The sequence below is a fragment of the Jaculus jaculus genome, chromosome 9 (assembly GCF_020740685.1).
Source record: "Jaculus jaculus isolate mJacJac1 chromosome 9, mJacJac1.mat.Y.cur, whole genome shotgun sequence".
Taxonomy (NCBI): Eukaryota; Metazoa; Chordata; class Mammalia; order Rodentia; family Dipodidae; genus Jaculus; species Jaculus jaculus.
In genome coordinates, this window is record NC_059110.1 from 75,720,039 (window position 1) to 75,736,741 (window position 16,703).

General features: G+C 50.9%; 4 protein-coding genes across 6 annotated transcripts; 2 read left to right on the forward strand and 2 right to left on the reverse strand.

Annotated features, from left to right (window-relative positions):
- The first annotated feature begins 573 nt into the window (after positions 1–573).
- Gp1ba (glycoprotein Ib platelet subunit alpha) lies at positions 574–2,992 on the forward strand. The gene is made up of 2 exons (XM_004666872.2): positions 574–630; positions 856–2,992. The coding sequence occupies exon 2, from the start codon at positions 863–865 to the stop codon at positions 2,870–2,872; it is 2,010 nt and encodes a 669-aa protein (XP_004666929.2). The 5' UTR covers positions 574–630; positions 856–862; the 3' UTR covers positions 2,873–2,992.
- A 2,078-nt stretch (positions 2,993–5,070) lies between these two features.
- On the reverse strand, positions 5,071–8,084 carry Slc25a11 (solute carrier family 25 member 11). Its single transcript, XM_004666906.2, has 8 exons — positions 7,850–8,084; positions 7,121–7,273; positions 6,831–7,037; positions 6,407–6,497; positions 6,233–6,323; positions 6,048–6,147; positions 5,916–5,967; positions 5,071–5,789 (listed from the first exon to the last, which is right to left on the reverse strand). Exons 1-8 carry the CDS (start codon positions 7,942–7,944, stop codon positions 5,634–5,636), a joined length of 945 nt encoding a protein of 314 aa, XP_004666963.1. The 5' UTR covers positions 7,945–8,084; the 3' UTR covers positions 5,071–5,633.
- A 195-nt stretch (positions 8,085–8,279) lies between these two features.
- Rnf167 (ring finger protein 167) lies at positions 8,280–12,489 on the forward strand. 3 transcript variants are annotated; one of them, XM_004666871.2, is made up of 10 exons: positions 8,280–8,405; positions 8,539–9,020; positions 9,133–9,213; positions 10,095–10,214; positions 10,315–10,402; positions 10,579–10,669; positions 10,824–10,929; positions 11,210–11,303; positions 11,852–11,932; positions 12,008–12,489. In XM_004666871.2, exons 2-10 carry the CDS (start codon positions 8,937–8,939, stop codon positions 12,304–12,306), a joined length of 1,044 nt encoding a protein of 347 aa, XP_004666928.2. In that variant the 5' UTR covers positions 8,280–8,405; positions 8,539–8,936; the 3' UTR covers positions 12,307–12,489. The 3 variants fall into 3 exon arrangements, with proteins under 3 accessions (XP_004666928.2, XP_045013907.1, XP_045013908.1); XM_045157972.1 differs by having other exon boundaries at positions 8,325–8,398; XM_045157973.1 differs by lacking the exons at positions 8,280–8,405; positions 8,539–9,020 and having other exon boundaries at positions 9,142–9,213; positions 10,095–10,162.
- Positions 12,490–12,927: 438 nt separating this feature from the next.
- Pfn1 (profilin 1) lies at positions 12,928–16,178 on the reverse strand. The gene is made up of 3 exons (XM_004666905.2): positions 15,925–16,178; positions 14,348–14,540; positions 12,928–13,273 (listed from the first exon to the last, which is right to left on the reverse strand). The coding sequence occupies exons 1-3, from the start codon at positions 16,054–16,056 to the stop codon at positions 13,176–13,178; spliced, it is 423 nt and encodes a 140-aa protein (XP_004666962.1). The 5' UTR covers positions 16,057–16,178; the 3' UTR covers positions 12,928–13,175.
- Positions 16,179–16,703: the final 525 nt, after the last annotated feature.

A 16,703-nucleotide genomic window follows, 5' to 3' on the forward strand; every position in this document is an offset into this window, starting at 1 on the left:
TATGTAGTGGTTGAAGGCAAGGGAAAGATGAATATGACTTATGGCACATAATGAAGAAGGCCTAAGAACAGGCTCTGGACGCAAGCTAACTTCTCAGGAAGGCTAGAGGAAGAAGACCGAGAAGGACCAACCACACAAGTAAAATGAATGTCTCCTGTCATGAACCCAAAGGGAAAAATGGGTATAAAGACTGCAAAAATAAGACTGTCGTGAATGATCCAATGGATATATTACAGAGGGCATGAGCAACTTTGGCAACAACCAAGACAATGAAGCAAGTCAGGGCAAGGGGATCATGTAAGGTGAGAAAACAGAGGGAGGAAAACTAGCATAGAATTAAAATTAGGCATCTCTAGGAGTGTCTGAGATGGGGAAGTGAGGGTAGAATATGGAGAGGTTTTTAGAAGCTGGATGTTAGTGGTTGGAGGAAAGTTGTGGAGGAAGGTGATAAAAGTTTATGTTTAGGAAGGAGACAATTTCTTGGGTCACAGGAGTCCTTATCAGACTGGCATTTCCTCCCCATCTCTACCCACTTCCTGCTCCTGGCCAGGCCCTCCTTGAAGCTGGGAGAGAGGAGCAAGTCACACCCTGGAAGAAGCTCCATGTCTACAGAGGTCTTTCTGCCTGACTGTAAGCTGAGGATGGGGCTGAGGGGAGGATTACAACCAAACACTGGGAACTACAGTTCAGGCTTTGGGGCAGGGTTAAGAGAGTGGAGTAAGGAGGTGGAGAGTTCTGAAAGCTGTTTCGGGAAGGGATCCTGGGAGTGAGCTGGAGAAGGGACCTGGAGGCTGGGAAAATGATGCCAGGGGCCCGTGGAGCGTCCTTTGCCCACTCAAGCTCCTTTGCCCACAGGTTTCCCATGGCTCTCTTCCTCTTGCTGCTCCTGCTGCCAAGCCCCTTACACTCTCATCCCATCTGTGATGTCTCCAAAGTAACCAGCCAGCTGGAAGTGAACTGTGATAACCGGAAGCTGACAGCAGTGCCTGCAGACCTGCCGGCAGATACAGGCATCCTCCACTTGGGCAAGAACCACCTGGTTACCTTCTCAACAGCATCTCTGGTACATTTACCTCGTCTCACTCAGCTGTACCTGGATCAGAGTGAGCTGACCAGCCTGCAGGCCCACGAGACACTGCCATTGCTGGAGACTTTGGATATATCCCAAAATAAGTTGAAAAGCCTGCCCTCCCTAGGACGGGCACTGCCTGCGCTCACTACCCTGGATGCCTCCTCCAACCAGTTGACTTCACTGTCTCCTGCTACCCTAGATGGCCTGAGCCAACTCCATGAGCTCTACTTACAAAATAATAAGATGAAGACTCTGCCCCCTGGGCTTCTGGCATCCACAACCAAACTGAGGAAGCTCAATCTGGCCAAAAACAATTTGGGTGAGCTGCCCCCTGGGCTCCTGGATGGGCTGGGGGAGCTTGACACCCTCTACCTTCAAGGGAACTGGCTACGTACAATACCAAAGGGCTTCTTTGGGGACCTTCTCCTGCCTTTTGCTTTTCTCCATAGCAACTCCTGGTATTGTGACTGTGAGATCCTCTATTTCCGTCGCTGGCTCCAGGACAATACCAACAATGTCTACTTATGGAAGGAGGGTGTAGATGTCAAGGCCATGACGCCAAACGTGGCCAGTGTGCGATGTGTCAATTTGGGCAACATACCCGTCTACACCTACCCAGGGAAGGGCTGTCCCACCCATGGTGATGCAGATGACATGGACTATGATGACTATGACGACGACTCTAAGGGTGACACGGTACATGCCACAACTGTGGTCAAGTTCTCTACTAACACTAAAGCCCATACAACTGAGTGGGGCCCACTCTACTCAGCACTTACTATTTTGCCTTCAACTCAAGAACCCACTAAGAAACAATCCACATCCCCACACAGAGTAATCCCAAATTCCTCCACGTTCCCAGAGATCATGGAACCCACCACACTCCTTTACAGTCCAAAATTCACTATTGAACACACCACCCTCCCAACCACCCCGGAGCCCACCACCACCCCGACCACCCCGGAGCCCACCACCCTCCTGACCACCCCGGAGCCCACCACCACCCCAACCACCCCGGAGCCCACCACCCTCCCGACCACCCCGGAGCCCACCACCACCCCGGAGCCCACCACCACCCCGGAGCCCACCACCACCCCGGAGCCCACCACCACCCCGGAGCCCACCACCACCCCGAGCACCCCAGTGCCCACTACAACCTCAGAACTCACTACCACTCCAGGGCCCACTACCACTCCAGAGCCCACCACCACCCCAGAGCCCACCACCACCCCAGAGCCCACCTTCAGCATGACCATTTCAAAACTATTCTTAACTACAAATCACACTTTACTCCCTACTACCGTAGGATCCATCACAACAACCATCCCTGAGTTTGACAGCTTCCTAAAGACCTTAGAAATAGTTCAAGGAAATTTTGATAGCTCCAGAAGTGACCCTTTCCTCAACCCTGACTTTTGCTGCCACCTTTCACTGGGCTTCTATGTCTTGGGTCTGCTCTGGCTCATATTTGCCTCTGTGGTTCTCATTCAGCTGCTGACCTGGGTCTGGCATGTGAAACCACACACTCTATACTCCAGCTGGTCTATGGGCCTGGCCACAGTCACACAAACCACACATCTAGACATGCAGTGGGGAAGGCAAGTAACCGTGCCCAGAGCCTGGTTGCTCTTCCTTCAAGGGACACTCCCCACTTTTCGTTCCAGCCTTTTCCTGTGGGTACGGCCTAATGGCCATGTGGGACCCCTGGTAGCAGGACGGCGGCCTTCGGCATTGAGTCAGGGTCGTGGTCAGGACCTGCTGGGCACAGTGGGCATCAGGTACTCTAGCCATAGCCTCTAAAGGTTTTGTTTTGGGGATCTTGAGAAATGTTTACAGGTTCTAGCTGGGGATGGATGGGTGTCAGAGGAAGGTCTAAATCACTTTTCCTTTATCTAAAACCCCACTTTTACATCCAGGCTCACAATCCTCCCCGCAAAAGCAGAAGGGGTAATGGGATGATCACAGAATCAAGCTCCCTGTGCTTATAGCACTGCCAGGTCACATGGCTACTGCCACTGCTTTGAGAAAGTTTAAGAAAAAGTAAATAGAACACTCTATGGCTACCATGTCTATTAACACACAGAAAACTTGCAAAGTGATTAAGCAAGATGTGAGCACTGATTGCCTCTGGGTATTATACATTTTTTTTCTCTGCTTAGCATTTTCTAGTTTTCTATCACTGCATACAATTTATATAATAAAAAAACTTTAAAACAAACTGTAGCTTCTTTTGGAGAATGGTTGAGGTACCTGTTACAAAAACTCTTAAGGTCTCCACTGCTCCCACCCTGATCCCAAATGCCCAACCAACTTCATCTTAGCTGAAAGTGGATAGGTGAGGCACGTAGCCCACTCCCTCTACCTTAGAAGGACTTTTGAAGGTGGCCAACTTAAGCATTAGTTCTTGAACAAAAAGTGTGTCCTGAAACTGAGTGGCAATTTTGAGGCCTGCCTGTAGCCCTAGGGGGAGAAAGGATGTTGCAGGTACAGGTGGGGTACCTGCCTCACATCTATAGTCTGAGAAATACAGTTGTCATTGTCCAGGTCAGAGAGGCCAGGTAAGGGTGTAGCCTGGAAATGTCATCCTGATGGATATGAACAATCTTGGATTTCCTGCTTTCAAGCCAAGGAGAGAAATAGGATCCTTTCCTTTGGATAACTTACTTTGATTCTGACCTTCGCTAACCACTAAAAAGCTTTCTCTTCGGCCTCATCTCAGTTCAATGCAGCTAGGTACCCAGATAATGGCAGTGAAGGAGACAACTTTCTGGTTCAGGTGATCCCCTCTTCCAGACGGTTCTGTAAATCTGAGGAATTCTCTCCTACCTTGAACTCCAGGTAGACGAACCTTTGAGATTAGCAACTGAGATTTTTTTTTTTTTTTTTCCCCCTGAGGTAGGATCTTGCTCTAGCCCAGGTTGACCTGGAATTCACTGCAGTCTCAGACTGGCCTTGAACTCAGTGACCCTCCCACCTCTTCTTCACAAGTGCTGGGACTAAAGTTGTACACTACCACACCCAGCTTATTACTTAAAAAAAAAATTTTTTTTTTTTTGGTTTTTTGGAGGTAGGGTCTTACTCTAGCCCAAGCTGCCCTGCAATTCACTATGTGGCCTCAAGGTGGCCTCAGACTCATGGCGATCCTCCTACCTGTTTCCCAAGTGCTGGGTTTAAAGGCATGTGACACCTTGCCCAGCTTCCAGTTTATTTTTTTGCAATGACTCCACCTGACAGTCCAGCTTCCTCTTTCAGGGCACTTGGCCATGTGTGCTTAAACCATTGCAAATGTCTCATGGAACCCCTGCCCACACTTCCCAACCAACCTGACTGCTACCAAGTCTCTCCTAAGCTGTGCAGAGCAAAGCCTGTTGCTACACATTTCCAAATGCTGCGTCATCTTCCTGCTGGACTTCCAACTTCTTAAGAACAAGGTCCAGACTTCAAGTGTCTCAAGACAACCAGGTTGTGTGCATGGAAGTTACTGTAAGGGAAGCAGCAGCAGGGGCACCAGGATGCTGAGCTCCATCTCCTGGGTTGACAAGGCTCTGCCAAGAGGACAGCTCCCACCTGCTGCCTGCCTGTCGCCCTGGCCTGGCACACAGTCCTTGCAACACCCAGCACTTCTGGTTTGCCCTTTCCATCCCTCTTCGCATTCCAAGAAGCTTGTAGGCTCTTTGTTGGGCCTGGGAACCACACTTCTCAAAAAAATAAAGGAATCACTTTCCCTAGCCAACTCAGTAGGTTTGATTCCATCCAGTGTGCATCCTCACGAGCTCTTCCTAGTCCCTAACCCATGGCTCCAGCCTACAAACTTCTGACTCAGTCTCTTTGTTCCCTACCTCTTTATGCTGCAAAGGCAGTCATGAAATTCCAGAGGCTTTTTCCTGGGGATTGTGAGTCTGCTGCATTCTTAGGCAGGTGGCTTGCAAGCAATACACAGGGCCTGGAGTTTTTGTTTCTTTGCCCTGTCAGCTGCTGTAGCATGACCGACTTACACATTTTCATAAAACCAGCAAATGCTTTTTCTTTAATAATTTTTCTTAAAAATTCCAGTTTCTGTTTTTCAGAGACATCAGTTTCTTTGTGCAGTCTCTTTCCCCTACAGATCCTTAAGACTATCCAGATGTGGGAGTGGTGTTACCAATCCAATTTATTAAGTCTTCAGTAAGGAGGAAAGGCCACATCCTCCCACTGTAGACAACTTTGATCATCTTGATAGCTTCTACTCTCGCTTGTCTCCTCAGGCCTACCTTAGTTTCCCCATTGTGTGCCCTGAAACTAATACTTGCGGGGAGACTAGAAATCCTTAGGGAGTTCCCAGCTCCCCCAAGGAACAGCCAGGAACAAAGTGATCATGAAAATCAGGCCAAGCAGGGCAGGCTGGAGCAGGGCTGTAGAGAACCAATCAGTTCTTTACCAAAAAGAAGGAAACCACACTATGGAGGGGAATAAATAGAGGAGCCTAGGGCAGCAGAGTCCAGGGCCCCCCGGGCACAGCAACTGTAGAAGCAGTGGGTCACTAGGAGTCCCGGCATACCAGCTCCAGGACCTCTAAACCACCTCAGCCACTGAGGAAGAGACGCTTGTAGGCCTTGTTCATCTGCTCCAAGAAGATGAAGGTGAGGACAGTGTGAGGGCCCAGGCGGGCATAGTATGGTGTGAAGCCCTTCCACAGGCTGAAGAAACCCTCATAGCGGACGACTTTCAGCAGCACATCCTAGACAGACAGGCGAGCAGGGTGCTAGGGCTAGGACACTGTCCCCTTCACCTAGCTACCCTCATACCCCTCCCAGGTTATCAGGCATTCTGGCCCAAGCCCCTCCCCCAAGTTCTGCCTCCTCACCAGCCCATTCTTGTACTCTGGCTTCCCATCAATCATTCTCATATTCTGGATCCTGAAAGAAAGTAAAGAGGAGCATGAGAGGAAGAAAGCTTGCCCTCCCACACCTCTCCAGGCCCAGGCCTGAACACTCACCGGGTCTTGACGATGTCTACTGGCATGGAGGCCGCGGTAGTGACGAGGCCACTGATCATGCTAGCACAGAAGTGGCACAGGATATTGTCAGAAAAGTAGCCTGGTGGGAGAGAATCAGAAGGTGGCACTAAGCTCTCAGGTATCTCAGGCCAGCCTGGAAGCCGGGCACCCAGTTTGGGTCTCACCTGAGTCTAGCAAGAATTGCTTAGATTGAGAGTAGGAGGCAAGTTGGGCAGCATTGACAACAACAGCACGAGCCATGGTAGGGATGCAGCCCTGGAGACGGGAGAGTGGAGGGAGGGTCAGAAATGCCAGATACCTGGCCCTATGCCCCCTAAGTCTCTAAACCCTTCACTCACCCGCCACAGTGTGGGGACTCCCTCTTCCCGGGCAATTCGAATCAGAGCATTAAACACGTTTTTATAGCCACGACGCTCATTTGCTGGAAGCCTGGTAGAAGGGCAGAGGCCAATATCAGGATAACTCAGTGTCCACAACAATAAAGAGTGGCCTGAGTAAGTAAATGCCCTGCTCTAGATCTGGAATAGATTTTTTCCCCCCCTTTGGTTTTTCAGAATAGGGTCTTGCCCTAGCCTAGACTGATCTAGAATTTACTATATAGTTTCAGGCTGGCCTTAACTCATAGGCATCCTCCTACCTCTGCCTTCTAACTGCTGGGATTAAAGGTGTGCACCCAGCGATATTGATCTTTTCTTTAAAGCTAGCCCTTTCATTCTAGATTCCATGAATGGGGCTGGAGGTAAGCTCAGATCTCAAACTTACCGGCCATCAGCAGTCATTCGGATAAGAGCCACCTCAGCTGGTGTTCCCACAAACGCACCAGTTGCACCTGCAGTCATGCCAATCACAGCCTTCAGCAGAAAACCAGGGGGGGTACCATCAGCCCCAGTCAAACGCTCAAAGAGCACAGTATAGATGCCAAGACGAGTAGTGGTATAGGTGGCCTGGCGCAGTAGGCCTGCAGACAGCCTGAAGAGCAGGGGATCAGCACATTAGGTCAAGGTGTGGATCTACTAACTCCCAATCTCCCTCCCAATCTGAGGCTCCAGTACCCGGTGTAAATGCCCTTCACCCCTTCTGACTTCAGGATGCTGGTGAGGGCATGGAAGCTGGTTTTGTATTCTCGAGTCTTGGCTCCTTCACCACTCAATTGCATCCGGTTCTTCACCAGGTCCAGAGGCTGCACAAAAACTGTAGCTCCCATCCTGGGGGAAGGCAATACTGGAATCAGGGGTCAGTTGTTCCAGATCTACTGCAGTCTAATAGCAAGAAATTACAAAGGTCAGGGCCTGCTAGGTAGCCAAGGAGGTAGGTGGGCATGTGTATGAGTATGCATGCAGAAAAAGCAATGTGCCTGAAGAGTACTACTGTCTAGTAGGAGCCATGCAATGAAAGTCCATGCAGGTCACATGCAATTTGACTAACGAGAGTAAATGGGGGGGGGGGGTGAGTGTCCACGATCAGGGATTCCCAAGTAGTCCTCTAATGAACCATTTAATGACCTGAAACTCCATCCAGCCAGACACAGCAAAGCAAGCAGTGAGTTTGAAAACCCAAGTGGCATGGCAAGGGTCGTGCAATGTCCCCTGCGTATAGGCCAGTAAGGCCCCTGTAATGAGCGAAAAAATCCTGGCAGCCCATGAAGGGCGTCGCAATACTCTGGGGACTCACGCTGACCCCGCGCCAGCTCTATTTAATGCAACACACCCAGAGATGAACAGGGCCTGGCTCCTTTCGCCCGTCCCTTCCGCTCCTTTCCCATCCCTGGGGCCTGAGCTTACCCTGCCAGGCCCCCAAACAGGAACTTGACCGACTTAGGGGAGGTACGGGGCTTCCCTTCCATCCCGCCGGCCCCGGGACTCGCTGCCACAGCCATCGTCCCTCAGTTGCCCTCGGCTTCGGGTCCCGAGGGCGCACAGCCCCGCTCGCGCCCAAGGTGACACCGAGCACGCAACAGGGCGAAGGCGCGCGCACACCACTTTAGCTCTCAGGTCCAGCTCCAGCTGGAAGCCTGGGCTGGCGCAGGCGCGCAACGCAAAGGCGGCCGGGAGTAAGGCGGAGCTTAGGGGATGTGTCGGGGCGGGGGGGAGGGGAAGGGGGGAGGGCGGTGGGGGCTGATGGAGAAAGCTACAGTGGAGGCGTAGGTTTTTACCAAATTGGAACCGCGGGAAAATTACGAGTTTGGTAAAAAATATCGCGAGAGCAAGTGGTTCAGGCGAGCTACAGTAAGGAGGTCTCTCGCGATAAAAACAGATTTCAGCTGCGGGCGGGGTTGGTGAGGGTGAGCGCTCTCGCGATACTTTGAAAGTACGGCGGCGACAGCCACACTGGTGAGAGGTTTGTAAATAGGGTGGCTCCAGATCCCAGGCGGTGAGGGGAAAAGATTAGGTCGTCTGGCGGGCATAGGTACTCCCTGCATCTTCGCAGGCATTGCCCCCAGTTCTCACATTTCTCCTAACTGACCTTTTAGGACCGGAAACTCTTGGTCTTGAGCGTCCAATACTGGAAGCGGCCTTTCTTTACCGGAAACCCTTTTCCAGGGAATAGGAAGACTGCCCACCTGGCCGGAAGTCCCACCTCTCTGAGATTTTCCCCCCACCCTTCCATAACTTTTTCAGTTTGCCTCTTTTCCCTTCCTCCGACTTATTTGTGCACCAGGAAAGGGTATTGTCTTCTTCTGAGCTCCACTAAACGGGCTTGTTATCTCAGTCTCCGAGCTGGGTGCCTTCCCTAGGTCCCCCATGTAGTTGAGAAGTGGGACCTGGGGGTGATTGGACCCCTGGGATCCTAAAGGAGGGGCAGGGAGGGCAGAGAACTCGGCTTCTGCTGTCAGGACGCGACCTCCTTAGCCTTACCCCTCCTGCTGTCATGCACCCTGCGGCCTTCCCGCTTCCTGTGGTTGTGGTTACTGTGCTGTGGGGAGCTGCTCCCATCCGAGGGCTTATTCGAGCGGTGAGTGTGAGGGGCACATGGGGGAAGGGAGCTGAGGAGGGAATTGCACGCTGAAGAATATGGATATAACATATATATATGTACATACATACACACATTTTTTTTTCCACAGACCTCAGAGCACAATGCCAGCATGGACTTTGCAGACCTCCCAGCTCTGTTTGGGGCTTCCCTGAGTGAAGAGGGACTCCAGGTGATTGTTTTTCCCATGTCCTCTTTTCTGTGCAGGGGTGCGTTTAAGAACCATTATCTGGCTAAAGTTGGAAGTAGGAGAGTTAACAATTGGGTGCACTGGGCAGAGGGTGTGCGTTGTATATATCATGGTAAAGTGCGTAGCTAGCATGTGAGACCCTAAATTAAGTCTCTAGCACCACCACACAAAGAAATAAATAAACCCGTAAATATATATATCTACTGAGGAATCCAGAAGGTGGAAGACAGTATAGAGGTCCGGAAACTAAGTGCATGAACATGTTTAATGTAGAAGAGGTAGAAGATAGTGTCCACCCCTGAGGTAGACAATACAGACAGTATTGCTTATCAGTAGATTTTCTAGAACCTGTTATTGTTTGGCCTTGAACAAACTAATTTCCACTGAGCTTTAGTTTGTTTATTGTAAAATGGAGTAATAGAAATGAAGATGTTGAGCTCAACTAGATAAATAGTTCTGCTAATGCTTCACAAAGTTCTTGCCACATAGCAAGAACTCAGTTGGGCCATTTGAGATGGGTAGTTGGAAACATGAAGCAAGTTGAATGTGAAAGAACTTGAAAGTGACATGGATGGGTTAGAGAATTAAATTACCATAACGGGAACCTGAAATCAGAATTGTATTGGCCTAGAATATTGGGTACAAGTTAGCCCCCCAGGGACAGGGAGAGAAATAAAGGGATGTTGTTTTCCATAATTGCATCCTGGGGAAGCTAAGGGAAGATGGACCCTTCTGACTTGGGTAGAACGCCAACTCCAAGAATAAGTGAGGGTAGAGGATCTGCAGCATGGCAGATAGGGCTGTATGCTTATTTGGCCCTGTTACAAGCAGAAATTCAATTGTTGTTTGCTCTTGTCCTGCAGGGATTCCTTGTGGAGGCTCACCCAGAAAATGCTTGCAGTCCCATTGCCCCACCACCCCCAGTCAACGGGTCAGTCTTTATTGCACTGCTTCGAAGATTCGACTGCAACTTTGACGTCAAGGTTGCTGGATATGGAATGGGAGCTGGGAAGCTGGGGTTAAGTAATGGCACCAGGAGAGAAGGCAGGGTATATGATGGGTCTTATCCTCCTGCCTCTCTAGGTCCTAAATGCTCAGAAGGCTGGATATGCTGCAGCTGTGGTACACAATGTGAATTCCAATGAGCTTCTGAACATGGTGTGGAATAGTGGTAAGGTTGGAGGACCCAGTCAGCTGGGTTTTCAGGAGAGCTTAGTGGGAGGGCTAGAGGTTTAGGGAAAAGCCAAGTTCTTTGGGTGGATGGACAAAGATTTCAAATGTCAGGATTCCCAAAGGATTTGAAGAATGGAAGGTCAAGTTCCTGATACAACACCCTGATCTCTGCAGAGGAAATCCAGCAGCAGATCTGGATCCCATCTGTGTTTATTGGAGAGAGGAGTGCCGAGTACCTGCGTGCCCTCTTTGTCTACGAGAAGGGGTAGGATGTGCTTCCTTCCCACTCTTCCATGCTACTGATGTTAAGTCCTTCCTCACCTGTACCTTGGCCCTCCTGCTGCCTTCCCACCCATAAGGTTTTTTCAAAGCCTTTGCCTTGGTCTAGCCTTTCTTGAGACTGGTCTTCCTTTCCTCAGGGCTCGGGTACTTCTGGTTCCAGATAATAGCTTCCCCTTGGGCTATTACCTCATTCCTTTCACTGGGATTGTAGGACTGCTGGTTTTGGCCATGGGAGCAGTAATGGTAAGTATCCCTGGGAACCTAATTGAAGAACTGGGACTTAGAAGGACAGACTGGATCTGTGAGATGACAGGATATGATTTCCCACCTTTTTGGTATGTTTTTGTTTTAGAAGTAAGATTTTACTGTAGCTTAGGGTGGCCTCGAACTCACAGCAATTCCGTACCTCTGCCTCCCGAGTGCTAGCATTAAAGGCAGACGCCACCATGCCCAGCTTGATTTTCCACTTTTATTCCCCACGTCTGGTAGGTCTGGTCCATTTACTTTCCTTCCCACCCCCCAGATAGTTCGCTGTATCCAGCACCGTAAACGACTCCAGCGGAATCGACTCACCAAAGAGCAACTGAAACAGATCCCTACCCATGACTATCAAAAGGGTGAGCATGCTGGGGAGAATAAAAGGGCAGTGTTGTGTCAGCCCAAGATGCCACCTTTGTTTCTCCTTCACCCACAAATATGATAGGAGAGGAGGTAGGGTAGACCAGAAAAGGAGTTGGGAAGCAAGTATGTTCTGAACAAGTTGAATAAATTTTGTGTGTAAGGGAGAATATGGACAGCCAAAGATGGAAGGAGTATTCAAACAGGTAAGGGGTTGGGTCATCAGGCCCTGGAGCCTCCAGTACCTTATAAGGCTACAGCAGAGGGCCTGCCCCTCCCACTTCCGCTCCTCCCACTCCCTCTTTCCACCTTCATCCCTCCCCCCAAAAAACCCACTTCCCTTCTTACCTTTGCTGCTTTGTTTGTCCCCTCAGCCCTCTTTTCCATGTCTGACCCTGGCCTTACCCTGCCTTAGTTTTTACTGGCTGGGTAGAGCTAGGCAAAATAATTTTGCAACAGTTTAGTTCTTTCTCAGGCCACCCAAAATTCTTTGTGGGCTTGGTTCACAACAGAGTAGTAAAGGATAAGATCTTCCCCCACTCTTCAGGAGACCAGTATGATGTCTGTGCCATCTGCCTGGATGAATATGAGGACGGGGACAAGCTACGGGTACTTCCCTGTGCTCACGGTAAGGCCTGTGCTACAAGTGCCCAAGCCTCCACCTCCAGCAGGAACCAGATGTTTCATGCATTCCTCCCCACAGCATATCACAGCCGTTGTGTGGACCCCTGGCTCACTCAGACGCGGAAGACCTGCCCCATCTGCAAGCAACCTGTTCATCGGGGTCCTGGCGATGAGGAACAAGAGGAAGAAACTCAGGGACCAGAGGAGGGTGATGAGGAAGAGGAACCAAGGGACCACCCTACCTCAGAATGGACCCCACTCTTGGGCTCCAGTCCCACTCTTCCTACTTCCTTTGGCTCCCTAGCTCCAGCACCCCTTGTTTTTCCTGGGCCCTCCACAGAACCCCCACCTTCTCCTCCCTCTGCCATTCTAACTTGATCTCCCCCCCCCCCATATACACACCTATTTGCACAAGTTCTTTTCCTCTACTCTTTTGATAAGGGACTTTCCCACCCCAGCCTCATTGTTGGGGGTTGTGGGAGGGGGGTTGTGGTAGAACAGGGCATAGGAAGAAAGACTTCATTTCTTGGGTTAATAAATTTTTTTGTGGACTAAGGTAAACTCATTTTCATAAACTCCCCATCACAAAAGGGTAAGGGGACACTGAGAGACTAACTTGCAGTCTTGGGGACAGTCCCAGCTGCATTTGTTGTGACTCAGGGAGGGGGAGCCCCACCTACACATGAGGATGACTCAACTGGCCCTGCCTTGCCCGCAGGCTTGGCCCATTCTTAGTCTGGATGGCTGTATTCTATTAAGTACCAAGTCAGCTAGGCCTGGAAATACCTCTGGAGGGGCTAGACAACCTGGCCAGTGGCACATAAATTAAGTCTTGGACATGGGAATGGAAAGGTATAGACAGGAAGGGTTTAGTCTGGACATGGAATTAAGAAGCTCAAATACCTAAGCTTTGTGGTGCTTCAACCCTAAGCCAAGGATTAAGGAGGTCACAATGCCTGTCCCCCATTCCTTACACTCAAGCGCAAACCACAAGGCACCTTGTTAGTAGAATCTTTTTTTTTATTCAGAAAAAAAAAATCCAGAAAAAAAAAATTTCCAAACACACACAGGAAGGGTATGGGTAGGGGGAGGTATCTGTCCATCCAGCCCAGGCCCCCAATCCATGTGGTTTTGGCAGCAATAAGGGATATGGGTAATGGCCCAAAAATAAAAATGGTATGTGTGTGTATGGGAAGGAGGGGGTGCAAAAGCTGTAGGGAATGGTGGGGGTAAAGGGACAGATGAGGTCAGTACTGGGAACGTCGCAGGTGAGAGGCCATTTCATAACATTTCTTGTTGATCAAACCACCATGGACACCTTCTTTGCCCATCAGCAGGACTAGCGCTGGAGGAAAGAGAAAGGAAGCTAGGACCCAGGTGTCACAATTCCACCCCAGCCAGCTGTTAAGCAGCTGTCCTGCCCTAGAGGCTGTAACCCAACCTCATCCCTCCTGGCCACCCCCCCACACACACAGGCAGGCTGTCAGTCACCCTAAAACAATAGGTCTTTTCAAAAGGGAAAATTCAAGCTTAAAGACTAGAGAGAAGACAAAATTTAGGGGTCAAAGGCTCAATTTTGCTACAAATGGATGTGGATTAGTTTGCCTCCCAAGTTTTAAAATCTGAAAAAGCTCAAAGCAGGAAGGGATTTGAGGTAATGCTAAGAGAATATAAGGGGGCATAGAGAGACGGAAATGAGGGTGGGAGGAGAATCAACCTAAATTGTTTAAAAATGCCATAATGATACTTAAAATCATGCTGACTAAAAAATGTGAAGGTTCACTTAAGGGCTGGTGAAATGCCTTAGTGGTTAAAGACACTTCCTTCCAAAGCCTGGTGGCCCAGGTTGAATTCCCCAGTTCTCATGTAAGGCCAGATGCACAAAATGGTTCATCTGGAATTTGTTTACAAAGCAAGAGGCCATGATGATGTGCTCTCTGTGCTTGCAAGTTTTTTAAAAAGTTCACTTGAAAAATTGAAAGTAGAGCTGGAGAGATGGCTTAGCGGTTAAGCGCTTCCCTGTGAAGCCTAAGGACCCCGGTTCGAGGCTCGGTTCCCCAGGACCCACGTTAACCAAATACACAAGAGGGCGCATGCATCTGGAGTTCGTTTGCAGTGGCTGGAAGCTGTGGCGCGCCGGTTCTCATTCTCAACCCCCCCCCCCCCGTCTCTTTCTCTCTCTCTCTGTCACTCTCAAATAAATAAATAAATAATGAGCAAATTTTTTTTTTTTAAAATTGAAAGTGGTAATGCAATTCAGTTTCTTCACAAGTTGAAGAACTGAAAACTGGAAGGACTTTTATTTAAGATCCGGCATCTAGCAGAGAACCCCAGAGAAAAAGAACCCAACAGACAGATTAATGAAAAAAGGTACATTAGGGATCCCAAAGCAAGAGGAGGGGATCAGATTCAAACTCACTCTTGGCAGTCATGGTGACAGTGACATTGAAGGTGGGAGCTCCTCCAGTACTCTTGGTACGTAGGTCCATGGTAAATTCTCCATCCTGCAGCAGTGAGTCCCTGATCACAGAACATTTCTGGCCCCCAAGTGTCAGCCCATTCACGAAAAAACTTGACCGGTCTTTGCCAACCAGGACACCAACTTCGGCTGGCTAGAAGAATCAATTATCCATAAAAAGTTAGTGCACCAAGATTTCTTTTCTCCAAGAACCACACTGCCTTCTACTTATCCTGGAGCTGGGGAGGTGAGGTGTGTTTTGTACACAGTGAAATTTGAGTTGCTTAGTGCTGTGAGAAGTTAGTGCAGAAAAGTCCTCAAATCCAGTAAATGGGACCTAGGTGGAATGAATAGCAGATTTTGCTACTTATATCTTGGAGTTTAATAGAGAAAAGAAAACCAAGGAAATATTGGAGGCCAAAAGTCAATTAAAAGAAGGGAGCCATCTGGATGCTCAGACCTCTCCTTCAGGAAAAGCAGAAGCGGAGAGGAGAAGGGAGGGGGCTGGTGAGGGAGAAGCAACTTTGCCCTTATTTGGTCAAAGGTTCTGCAGGAGTTGTTAGGAGCCCGGACTCCTGGGTCTCGCAGTAACCTAGAGATTACATCCAGGTACCTAGGCTGTAAGATGAGGGCAGACCCCTAGGGACTTTCTAGTTAAGTTAGAAAAGTTCTTAAGTGGTGGGAGACTACATTCTGCCTCTAGTAGAAGTACCCTAGTGAACCTTTCTCCCTTGTCCTCCTAAAACCCCATACCCCTATATATCCGGTACCCTCCCGCCCGGAAATCCCCTTCCCCCCATTCGAACTTCCGCTCCCCCTCCCCACTTCCGGGCAGTGTGGCCAGGGAAGGTGGTGGTGGGGACAGTAGCAACCTTATTCCTTCACTTGTACCATCTCAGAACTTCTCACAAAGTTCCCCTACTCCAGGCCCCACCAGATGGCGGGAAGGGAGGGTGAGGGGACTTCCGGGATTGGCCTCCCAGGAATGTAGAGTCCAACGTGCCGAACTGGGGGTGTGTGGCGACCTCACCCTCTCTAACGGAGCTGGGAGGGGCCGGGAGCCCGCGAAGGTCGGCCCAGAGACCAAGGCCACGCGCCTGGAGCTGACCCCCGCAGGAGAAACAATGGTGGAGGGGGCGCGAGCTGGTGGCCTAAAGGGGACCTAAGGGTTCCTAAGTCCCTAATCAATCACTATTGCTGGCCAAAATTGCAGCGCGTGCCTGCCCCGCCCTGGAGGAGGCGGAAGTGGGCCGCCGCACCGGGCGGCGCGCCCCTCCCCGCCCTGTGCCCGGATGTAACGCCCCGTCGCAGAAATCGGGGCGGCAGGCGGGATGGGCGCCGCCGCGAGGGCTGTAAGGTTTTGGGGGGTACAATCAAGGGACCTAGTTCTATGCAGCCGCCATTCGTGCCGCTTCCAGGGCAAGGATCTGGTCCCAGGCTCTTGCTGCCCTCCTTAGACCGCGCCCGCCCCCACCCAAGTCCTTCCCGGAGGGTCCAAGCCCAGCCAGTGTCCCCGCATCGCACGAGCCTCGCTGTACCGTAATGCTAACGAAGGTTTTCCCGGGGACGGCGGCCCAGACGGAGGGCGAGTCCTTGTAGCCTACGATGGCCGCGTCCTGACAGGTCCCGTCCGCCATGAGGTTGTCGATGTAGGCGCTCCACCCGGCCATGGCGCTGCTGCTGGGACTGCTCTCGGGGCTGCTGCTGGGACCGCGGCTGGGCTCAGGCTGGCGGGAGGGGGGAGGCCGAGAGCTCGGGGCACGCGCTGCCGTCCGGACCGCGGGTCTGCTAGCTGTGCAGGAGCCCTCGCACCGCCACTTCCTGCTCCTCCCCCCTCCCCCCGCTAGATTTTTATTTGCAAAGGGCGATAGGGGCGGGGCCTGCTCACCATTCTTTCCCTCCCCCTCTTCGCCTGCCCAGATAGCGAACTTTTGCAGATGCAATTTTAAAAATCCCTCCCCCTATTGCAAAATTTGCCGAGTTCGGTGGAAAGCAATGTAAAAGGCTAGGGTGATGGTGGTGCTGTGTGTGTGGGGGGGGGGGTAGGGGGGAGGATTCGGTTGAGGATCTCCCTAGTTCGCACTCTGTACAAACCAGACTTTGGCAAAGAGGGGGTAAGCCAAAGACGATAAGAAAAAGAGGAAGAATTAGTAAAATACAAATTAAGGAGATTAAAGTGGGTTTGGGGAACCCAGGGTTAAAACGAAGGACTCCCCCCACCTCCGCCGCAGGGAAGGAACCGCGGGCGGCGCCGGCGCGTGCGCCCGCGCCTGCGCCGGGCCGGGCGGGACAGCGCGTGGGGCGGTTGGGGCCAGCG

Bases quoted from the DNA above. Each gene is read 5' to 3' on its own strand.
- Gp1ba (XM_004666872.2), top strand. From the start codon at position 863: ATGGCTCTCTTCCTCTTGCTGCTCCTGCTGCCAAGCCCCTTACACTCT.
- Slc25a11 (XM_004666906.2), bottom strand. From the start codon at position 7,944: ATGGCTGTGGCAGCGAGTCCCGGGGCCGGCGGGATGGAAGGGAAGCCC. The intron at 6,498-6,830 runs GTAAGTTTGAGA...CCCTTCTACCAG, and splicing joins CGAATGACTGCTGATGGCCG to GCTTCCAGCAAATGAGCGTC. The intron at 6,148-6,232 runs GTGAGACCCAAA...CTCTCCCACCAG, and splicing joins GCAATTCTTGCTAGACTCAG to GCTACTTTTCTGACAATATC.
- Rnf167 (XM_004666871.2), top strand. From the start codon at position 8,937: ATGCACCCTGCGGCCTTCCCGCTTCCTGTGGTTGTGGTTACTGTGCTG. The intron at 9,021-9,132 runs GTGAGTGTGAGG...TTTTTTCCACAG, and splicing joins TCCGAGGGCTTATTCGAGCG to ACCTCAGAGCACAATGCCAG. The intron at 10,403-10,578 runs GTAAGGTTGGAG...TGATCTCTGCAG, and splicing joins GAACATGGTGTGGAATAGTG to AGGAAATCCAGCAGCAGATC.
- Pfn1 (XM_004666905.2), bottom strand. From the start codon at position 16,056: ATGGCCGGGTGGAGCGCCTACATCGACAACCTCATGGCGGACGGGACC. The intron at 14,541-15,924 runs GTACAGCGAGGC...TGATTCTTCTAG, and splicing joins AAACCTTCGTTAGCATTACG to CCAGCCGAAGTTGGTGTCCT. The intron at 13,274-14,347 runs GTGAGTTTGAAT...TCTTTCCTCCAG, and splicing joins TGTCACCATGACTGCCAAGA to CGCTAGTCCTGCTGATGGGC.